Raw genomic sequence first — 10,351 nt, forward strand, 5'->3', positions numbered from 1 at the left:
ATTTAACGACTCATTCCACACGCCGGTCTCTTCACACAAACACAGAAAATGAAGCGGGAGCATCTTTTTTACCTGTTGGGATCCCTTCTTGAGCACTAATAAACTGATTAGTGATTACTATTTACTTTATATTCATCATTCATATTTAAATCCCGTCCAGGTATAATATTAAATATAGTAATACCAACAGTAGGGGATGAGGCTGTAGCCCAAAGATCAGTTGGTGCCTTTGGTCAAAATGAATACACTTCGTTCGCTTGTAATTCGAGAGATGTCGTGCACGTAGGTTGTCTACTCTTTGTTTTTTTCCTTGTGACCACGAATGAATAATGATTAATTTATATAATAAAGAAGAGAGAGGGAGGGAGGGATGAAGAGAAAGAGAGAGAGGGAAGAAGGACTGACATAGCTAGATAGCCGATAGGAAATAACTTAATAAGTACATATTGTGGAGAAGTGAGGAGGTACTTGGTATTACCGTATTAGAGTGGAGTAAGTGGAGTAGCTGACGTAAAATCATCTTTCATATTCCTGGGAAACGTCAAAAGTGATAAAAAAGAAGAAGAATCGGGGATAGGAAAAAAGAGAAGAACAAAAAAACTGAAGGATGCAGAATTTTTTTAGTAAAATGGATCCCACAGGAGGAAGTGGTGCGGGAGCTGCCAATGATGGTGTTCCATGGTTGCTCAAATATGGATCGAAGGCAATAGGCATTGCTGCTGGGATTGGTATGTAGTATTATAATTGAATATTTATAGTGTATAGTCTGTATGGGATTAGTGCCCTAAGAAACTCACTGAATGGATATGTAATATTTTTGTTTTTTCGTTCCAGCTGCCATGTTTTTTGGCCTTTGGGTTTGTATCACCTTAAGCCCTCTTTGTATTGTAGCTGGCATATGGCAAATCTGCTCAGGCTTCCTTGTCATCCTCATAGAGGCTCCTTTCTGCTGTATGTTCCTTGACTTTGTTCAAAAGTTTTCGAGTCTTGTTGAGAATCGACCTGTTTGGCAAAAAGCTGCTCTTTACCTTGTGTAAGTCTCTCTTTCTCTCTCACTTATTCCTTACACAATATTTACAGATTGGAACATTCCTTCCAGAGTGTTCCAATCTGTTATAGAGTCCATTTATTAATATAAATATCAACTATACACTTGGACTATGATGACATAATAATCATGATTTAATTACTCATACTTTTACAATAATTCAGAGTTTCAGTCGTTCCCTTATTGATGTGCTGGAGTACAACAGCTATTGTGGGATCAATAGTCTTGTTTGCTCTAGCCTCTCTCAATGGATTGCTATTTTTGGGCAAAAAGTGAGCTAATTTTTTTATATATTTTTCTTTTTCCTGCACTCTTTCCAAGCCTGGCTTTTCCCCCGATCAGCATGTGCTTTTCTATGAGCTCTGTTATTGGATCAGGTGCCATTTTTGCTGCCTCTGTAATTAATGGGATGCAAGTAATTGGTAAAAAGTAAGATGAATTATATTTTTTATATATTTATTTCCTCATTTATTCACACCTTCGATTTTTATTACTATACGACTTCTTTTCATTTCTAATGTCTCGTTTGCTTTCAATCACAAGTGTTCATTTAATTACTAATTTATGAATTTCTTTTTTAAAGCATATTTCTTTAATTTCCTTTCCAATACTATTTACATATTATGTGTTCAAAGTAAAATTTCAATATTGTGGACTATTGTTTTAAGATGCATCAGTAGCGATTAGAGTTTTCGAAATCAAGATACATGTTACATAATATAATCATTACATACTAGATTTTGAGAAAAGGTACTATTCAATATTATCTTGCAATAATTTGCTCAAAATATAATAATACGAGGTATAATAATAGTAGAATCATGTGACTCAAAAATTTCATTTTTGGCAAAAAGGGACTTTTTAAATACTGTTTTTGCTCTAGGTCCACTATATGTCAATTTATATTTATTAACATCGCTTTTTTGGGGCTATTGTGTACTAACTAACCTCTTTTTACTTTACTAACACGCATATATTTTCTTGTCTTGTCTAGGGGATCTGCTCCACCTGACGCTGCTCCAATGGCTCCTGATGTAGGAGACGATTCTGCAGTTATGGATGAACAGCAATACCCTTAGTTTTAGTTCAATTGTTATGTTTGGTTGTTTGGGTTTTTTTTGGCAGGCATTAGTTTTGTTAGACATTTTACTCATATAAGCTACCCACTTATTTTTATGTTTTTCTTTAAAAGATATTTATTCACTGCCACTCCTGGGTTACACTTAATCATATTTCCAAAGAAATAAAAAAGTTTAATACAATTTGAAGAGCTCAACAACTAAATTTTTGTTAAATTTCTAAGAACACCCCCTACCAACACTCACTTGCAATTAATTATGAATGACATATCTATCAATTAATTCTTATAACTTTTCTTTCTTTTTGTCTCAATTATAATCAAAAGAAAGCAGAGATTAGAATAATTATCAACACTTTTATCTACTACTAACTTCTTTATTTCTTTCTTCCGCTCATCTCTGTACTATTATTATTTAATTAATACTAAATTTATTAATTATGGCTAATGGTGAAAAGATATATTATGAAAGACCAATTATGGAATGTTCTCTCCTATATGTGTAACACTATATACCTATCCCCTAGACAATCTAACTAACTTATGTAGTAGTTGCATTAATTTCAACAATGAATCATCCTGAATGTTATAGTCATAAAATTTGAAAGACGTGTGTTATATCCTAAAACATTTTTTATCCCTTTTTCTCTCTCTTACAATCTTTTTTTTTTTTTTTTTTTTGTTCATTGTGTATATTGTATCTGTGCTTCCATGGATTTCCATAGTTTTGACATTTATATATCAATCATTAAATTGTACAGATATACCACTTTTATACAGCATGGTCCCTACTTTATTAATTTCTCAAACCTGTCAACAACTGGCAAAGGTGAAAAACTAGGTTTTAGGAAGAGTGTAAGTTGATTTGTTGTTATCTTTTGTCTATAAATATTTGTTACATACCTTTTGCAATTCTATCTATCAATAATAAAAGGCTGTAATAATCTAGTATGTGTACATGTCTTCCAAATCTCTTTTTATTTATTTGAGAGATTTGCTGCATCTACTTTCATAGTTACAACATATGAAGCATGAATAAATTCCACATCTTCTACATGCATGAATTTTTAATGATTTTTTTTTACTTCTTCTTCTATAATGAACCAAGGGCTTCTCTTGAAGAAATGCAAAGCAAAGTCTCTGAGTCAACTGTAGCTGGTCCTTCATCTGATCATCCACCCACTTATAATGAGGCCATAAATTCAGGACTTGTGGATAACATTCAAGGTCAAGACGTTGAAGCTGCTCGGTCTAAAAAATAAGATGAGAGTATGATAATATTTATAAAAAATAGCAACGATAACATCATCAACAGACAACTCTTTAAACAGCTGTGATTGTTTCGACTCAATTCAACTTTACCTTACTTACATATATTTTAAATATACATAATATATTTTTTAAATCAACATAAATCTTTATTTTTTTTCGTGTCGTAGATATACGTAGCCAGGTTCTACTTATTTCAAATCTATTAGATGCACACTTTATCCTTAATCAATAACCAGTCAACCATCTAATTAGTTTATCTAAAAATGATACATAACTATGAACAAACATTCCATTTTGATTTCTAATTAATTTTTCAAAGTAAGACATTAAAAAAATCCCCTTACTCTCTTGAAATTTTCGTTAAACATCTATTATTATATCAATCATAAAGAAAGTAGAATTTTTAAATAAATAAGATGTTAGATATGCTTCATAATGACCATAATTTTAATGAGTAACTATAATAATGAATTATTATTAAACCCAATGAGTGAGTTTTTCGATGATTTTTTCGGTTTTTTTTGTAATGACTAGTCAAAGAAGAAGAATAAAACAACATTTTAATTTTTCTCATTCTTCACCCCTAATTAAAAAGGAGTAATAAATAATCTATAATTAGAATCCCTGCGAATTAATTATCTGTAAAAGCAAAAAAAAAAAATATATATATCAATAATTGATACTTTTAATTATGATTATTCCCTCTTCTAAATCTGCTTATTTTGTACATGTGATTTAATTACCCCTATTTTTATTTTTTGTTTGTGAAATTAACAAATGATGAATGAATGAATTATATCCATACTATTGTTATAATTGTAGTAATGCGTATATTAATATAATAATAATCTAATTATAGAGAAATGATATTGTATTCTGTTTAAAGACTAGGTAAGGAAAAAAGAAAGATATAGTAATACATTTATGTATTATGTAGATACATACATTGTTGTTGACATTTAGCTTCATACCAAAAATTATTGAAAATGATTTTTGATTGTTAAACATTTACGTACACTGTTCGAAACGTTTTTAAATATATTTGATTTTTAGAAGCTGTTCATTATTTTTGTCACATATATAAGAGACGACGGGATTAAAAATCATCTGAGCTATCTGTTTAAACTTTGTAGACCATTTGGACCAATCTAGACCAAACTTTTCCTTTGGACCAATCTACACCGAATTTTTCTATGTGACCAGTCTAGACCGAGCTTTTATTGAATTTTTAACTTTTAGAATTAGTTAGGTCCATCAAATAATACGACTGTCTCAGACAGTAGTATTTTTATTCTATATTTATTTTTTGGATCGAGGATACGTGCATCCTAAACATAATTAATATACATAGTTTTTGTTTAATTTTATTTCACCCATCTTGTCTCCTCATTCCTTTTTAGTCACTAGGTTCCAGCCCCTCCCCCCTTCAATCTGTATCGGTCCAATCTTTTTTACCATTCAACGGTCCTAAGGACCGGTACCTCAGTTCTTTATTCAATAGAAGACTAGAGTTATCTGGAAATTAATTTAAGCGTGTGCTTTTTCAGCAAAAGATTCCCTAATATATTTTGAAAACGAGGTCATGAAGATTATGCTGTAATTATATATTTTAATATTAGTGAGTATATTGCTTATTTAATTAATGACGGGTAATATTTGATTATAAATCTCTTTTATCATGTAATCATCTTGAAATATATTGTTCGTTCAAGAGGATTTTTATTCATGATTACATTTAATTAGTCGAGTTTATGTGCTTGTTGACCTCAACAGATTCAACATAATGTCTAAAGCACCAACAGTTATTAATTGTCCGTTCCCAAATTGTGATTAAGTTATTGAAAGCGACTCAGAGGCAGTGGCGATTGTTCTATTCAAAACTCTTAGTTTGAGTCATCATAAACTATTTTAACGAGACTTAGAACCGGGTCGTAAGTCTAATCCAATGCCTTGTGAAAGACCCAAAATTGATTTTGAAACGACAGAAGAAGGCTGGAATAGTTTTCTGGTTAGATGGGAATGGTTTACGAAAGTTGGAAATCGGGAAAGAGTAGACCAATTGTGTCAATACTGTGAGGTTGTACTGAGAAATAATTTGCTTAAAACTAGTCCAAAAATTTTGGGAAAAAATGAAAATGTTGTTCTGCCAACTATTAATTCCCTGGCAGTCATACCAGAAATTTACTGTGTAAAACAAACAGATTTATTTACTATGAAACAATTTCATGGAGAACTAATTAAAGCGTTTACGTCAAGAGTTGGAAGCAAAGCGGTTATCTGTTACTTCTCAACAAAGTGCAAATGCGATAGGAACGTTGATTTTATAGAAGAGATGGTTCGAATAATATTAATGAGTGGAGCTAATGATCAAGAAATATTCAGAGAGATTGTCACTATACCAGAAATTGATAAGGAAAGTCTATCAGAGATTACCCTAATTATTGAATCAAGTGAAAGAGCCAAAAATTGCTACGAGCAGCCACGCAATATCGGCAGCAGCTTCTAATTTCAAACGACGGTGAAGTACAGAAAAATGCACACATTGCGGAAAGTTCTTTAAATCGTTTACTGATGGCTATAAGGGTTATAGCAAGAAACCTCATAAAGAGTGCCTAGAATGTTGGCACAAAATTAGAAACCAAAATAAGTAAGGTGTTGGGAATTTCACAAAACCAAGATAATAAAGAAGAGGCTCCTATATGGGAGATTTCTCCTTCTCAGACATCAGAAGCTTACCTCGTATTCAGGAACAAAATATAGATAAATGAAAACCCCACGGTGCAACCGAGAGTACAAATGAATGTATCTACCCATAAAATGGGCAACAAAAATATATCACACAAATATCCTAAATGGGTCCAGTGTTGATCCATGCAATAGCTGATATAGGGGCTCAACTTTGCCTTTGGGGACGAGAAGATTTTTTCAAAACCGGATTACGGCTGCAAGACCTTATAAAAGTTCAAGATCAAGCTATGGCAGTGAATGGGGAAAAAATTAATATCGATGGCGCTGATTTATTTAGCATATCAATAGAGAGTAACGATAGGAGTAGGAACAGTGGAGCAATGGTCTATGTAAGTCCATAAGCTAGCAGTCTATACTTATCAAGGGATGTATTAAAGCAACTTAAGGTAATTGACAGGTCATTTCCTAGTGCAGTAAACGCTGCCTCCAGAGAAATCAAGGTCAATGCCTTTTGAAGCTGTTGAATCGAATGTTCCTCTAATGAGAAAATTGATAGTTGACAGATAAGCAACATCTGCTTTTAATACATGTCCGCATCAGCCTTTCCCCATTGTTGAGGGTTCACCAATTAAAATACTATTGGAACCACATTGTATCCCTAGAGCTGTATATACTCCTTCACCAGTGGCCATTCACTGGAAAGATAAAGTGGAAGAAGATGGACGAAAGGATGGGTATTATAGAACGCGTACCAATGGGAGAATCAAGTAAATGGTGCCACAGAATGGTAGTAACTAAGAAAAATGATGGAAATCCTAGACGCACAGTTGATTTTTCTCCACTCAATAAGTATTGTAAGAGATAAACCTATCCCATGATGAAGTCTTCTTTACACATGGCAAGATCTGCAAAGACATAAAAAGAATTCACTGACGTATGAAATGGCTTCCACAGTATTTCAATTCGAGATCAAGATCGCCCCATGACAATGTTTATAATACTTATGGAAAGATTCCGATATAAGAGAGCACCTCAGGGTTTTTTTGTCGAGTGGGATGGATATAATCGACGTCTTGATGATATCATGGCTGAATTTAATAGAAGAGTTCGTTGTGGTGATGATACGCAACTGGAGGATCATTGGTGGAGTACAATTGATTTTCTGGAGCACATGGGGAAATCAGGTGTCCTACTAAACAACAAAGAAATTCCTATTTTGTAATGAGATAGTTGAATTTGCAGGGTTAGAATATCTGACAACCGAGTAGAATCCTTACCCAGATTTATTTAATCGATTCGTTCATTTACAACTCCAAAGTCGATTACGGATATTCGTTCATGGTTCGGATTAGTTAACCAGGTGGCCCATTATGGACGCATGAAAGATATAATGGAAATATTTCAAGCCTTAATTATTCTTAAAAGAGTATTTTGATTGAGTAATACTCTTAATGACACTTTTTTGAGTTCAAAAGAGCTCATCCTCAAGAAAATAGAACATGGAGTGGGGATTTTTGACCCAAAAAGCTACATGTCTAAGAACAGACTGGTCCAATGGAGGACTAGGATACTATCCGAGTCAAAAACATTGACAGTGTCAGTCTCGAATAGTAAAATGTTGCTTTGATGAATGGAAGATTACACTTGTGGAATCAAGATTTCTATCTGATACTGAAAAACGATATGCACCGGTAAAGGGATAAATGTTGGGAGAAGCATGGGCTTTGGAACGAACAAAGTATTTTACTCAAGGATGTGACAAATTAGTGGTTGTAACGAACCATAAGCCGCTCGTTAAGCTATTAGGGGATCAAACTCTGGATGAAATTCCAAATATGCGCTTTTTTAGACTTAAACAGCGAACGTTAATGTGGAAGTTCGATATTTTTCGTATGCCTGGTATTACAAATTATGTTGCTGACGCAATGTCAAGAAGTCCAATGGAAAACAAAGGGGATGTGACTGCTGATGAAGAGGAAGAGTTGTTGATGGCGTTGATAAGGTATGGACCTGAGCTGGGAAGAATCACCTTGAGAACAATTGCAGATGTAACGATACAGAACACCATTTCTCAGATTCTTCTGAATATGATGGAGAATGGATTTCTGAAAGACGATCTGCCTAAGAAGATAGATGAATACAAACCTATTTGGAAGTCTTTGTATCAAATGCGTGGTGTGATTATGTACCAGGACAAAGTGATCGAACCAGACAACTTTGGAAGGAAGTGTTGAAGACATTGCACGCGGCTCATCAGGGCACCTCAGCAATGATATCTCATACGTCATCATGTTTGTTTTGGCCAGGAATTACGAACGTCATTAGCCGTACGAGGGAGTTATGTAAGTCATGCAACTCTATTGCTCCTTCACAGCCTAGATGTCCACCTATATTTTCGAATGTCCCAGGTACACCATTCAAAGCCATTGTTGCCAACTTTTGTGACATGGGAGGTTACAGGAACCTTGTAATCGCAGATAGATTGTCAGAATGGAAAGAGGTGACCGGTTTATCTAATTCTAAAGGAGTAAAGGGATTGTTGGCAAGCTTGAGAAGTTTCTTCGTAACGTTTAAAGTTCTGGAAGAAATCTCAAGCAACAATGGGCCGGAATTTGCATCTTATGAAACGGCGGAATTTTTAAGAAAATGGGGGATCACCCACCACACGTCTTCTGCTTATTTTCCGCAGTCTAATGGAAGAGCAGAGGTAGCAATTAAAAAAAAAAATCAAGAGAATGCTGCAATACAACATTGGTCAGAATGGAACATTGAACAGTGATGAATTTGTTGAGACTATCTTATGTGTGAGAAATACACCAGATCCTGAAATAGGAATTTCTGAAGCCAGAATAATTTTTGGTACACATATGAAAGACTGTTTGCCTCGGTTGGACAAAAAAGAACAAAAAAAAAAATTGTTTGGTCCAAAAATTCGGTCTAGATTGGTCTAAAGGAAAAATTCGGTCTAGTTCGGTCCCAAAAAAATTTGGTGGTCTGGACCGATTTACAGATAAATTATTCATAACATGACATCATATGTATTTTCAAGTACCAAGACGTCATACGAAGTTTAAACAGAGACAGATTTTAATCCTGTCGTCTCTTGTTGAATATGGAATTTGGAATTCGAGCATCTCTTGAAATAGATGATCAAGTTAGAAGTGTCTTCCTTCGATTCCCTCAATCTTTCTTTGGTCCTAACTCTTGGAGAACAGAAAAGTCAACTTCTTCCGGTCTTAATGAATTAATAATGATTTTAGGCCTTCCGGCTTAGTAATTGTCAAACTAAAAGTACATCCAAATTTCCAATTGGTATTTATTTTATTCGTATGGTTATAATTTCAGATTGAAGTAGTACATAATTAATTAATGAATCTTTATTATATATTTCAAACCCAGAGCATTTTATCTTAATCTGAATGTGAATGGATCCCTTTATAGTTTCAAACATTGAATATATTCTATATGGATGGATATATTCCTAGTTCCTGCTTAAGGAAGGAGTCTACTTTACTCTCTTATGAGGCTTAGCATGGTTTATTTTTCGTCTTCGAATAAATTTTCATACCTGTAGATATCGGAAATCGAGGATTTCTTGCTGAGGCTAAAGTATCTTGGATCTCTTCTTTTGTCCTAACTCTTAAAGAACATAGAATTTTTTCCGTCTTGAATTAATGAAGATCAATCTAAGCAAATAGAAAGTACATTAAAATTTAAAATTTGTGTTCAATTACTCAAATGTTTTTGTGTGTTATTTTTAATATGTTTGAATTTTATGATAATAGCTATATCACCATATGATAGATAAATTCCACCTAATACCACAAAAAGTTATTGCTTTAAGGATTTATATAATTTGTATAAAATATCAAATATGTTGAACCCGATTCAGACATGCCAAAAAAATAAAATTCTTAAATATACTATTAATTAATCAATAAGGATGAAAGTTACAATTATTTATTAGTATAAAATAGATATGTTGAATTTGTCAATGTCAAATCATACCTCTTCCAGATACTCAATTATAATATAATAAAATAAGAAACTGGATGTGGCATATGATAAGGTAAAATATTTCATGTTATTATCAAAACATGAATATGCCAGATAAGCTATAATAATATAATTTAAATATATTAAAAATATATCAATGAATATATTCACGGGTTGAAACTTTAAAGGGATTAATTCACTTTCAGATAGAAGGCTCTGGATGTGAAATATAAAATAAATATATGTTGATTAGGTACGTCTACAATATG

The 10,351-nt window shown here is 33.1% G+C and overlaps 1 protein-coding gene and 1 long non-coding RNA gene across 5 annotated transcripts; both read left to right on the plus strand.

The window, feature by feature from the left end:
• Positions 1-259: 259 nt before the first annotated feature.
• On the plus strand, positions 260-4,453 carry fwe (Calcium channel fwe). 4 transcript variants are annotated; one of them, XM_040727089.2, is made up of 4 exons: positions 260-728; positions 835-1,033; positions 1,370-1,477; positions 2,043-4,453. In XM_040727089.2, exons 1-4 carry the CDS (start codon positions 608-610, stop codon positions 2,125-2,127), a joined length of 513 nt encoding a protein of 170 aa, XP_040583023.1. In that variant the 5' UTR covers positions 260-607; the 3' UTR covers positions 2,128-4,453. The 4 variants fall into 4 exon arrangements, with proteins under 4 accessions (XP_040583023.1, XP_040583022.1, XP_040583021.1 ...); XM_040727088.2 differs by having other exon boundaries at positions 343-728; positions 3,235-4,262; XM_040727087.2 differs by lacking the exon at positions 1,370-1,477 and adding an exon at positions 1,213-1,320 and having other exon boundaries at positions 343-728; positions 3,235-3,992.
• Positions 4,454-8,028: 3,575 nt separating this feature from the next.
• On the plus strand, positions 8,029-10,023 carry LOC121131732 (uncharacterized). Its single transcript, XR_005869148.2, has 2 exons — positions 8,029-8,428; positions 8,495-10,023. It is a non-coding gene; the product is annotated as an uncharacterized lncRNA (long non-coding RNA).
• Positions 10,024-10,351: the final 328 nt, after the last annotated feature.

The sequence above is a fragment of the Lepeophtheirus salmonis genome, chromosome 1, assembly GCF_016086655.4.
Source record: "Lepeophtheirus salmonis chromosome 1, UVic_Lsal_1.4, whole genome shotgun sequence".
NCBI lineage: Eukaryota > Metazoa > Arthropoda > Copepoda > Siphonostomatoida > Caligidae > Lepeophtheirus > Lepeophtheirus salmonis.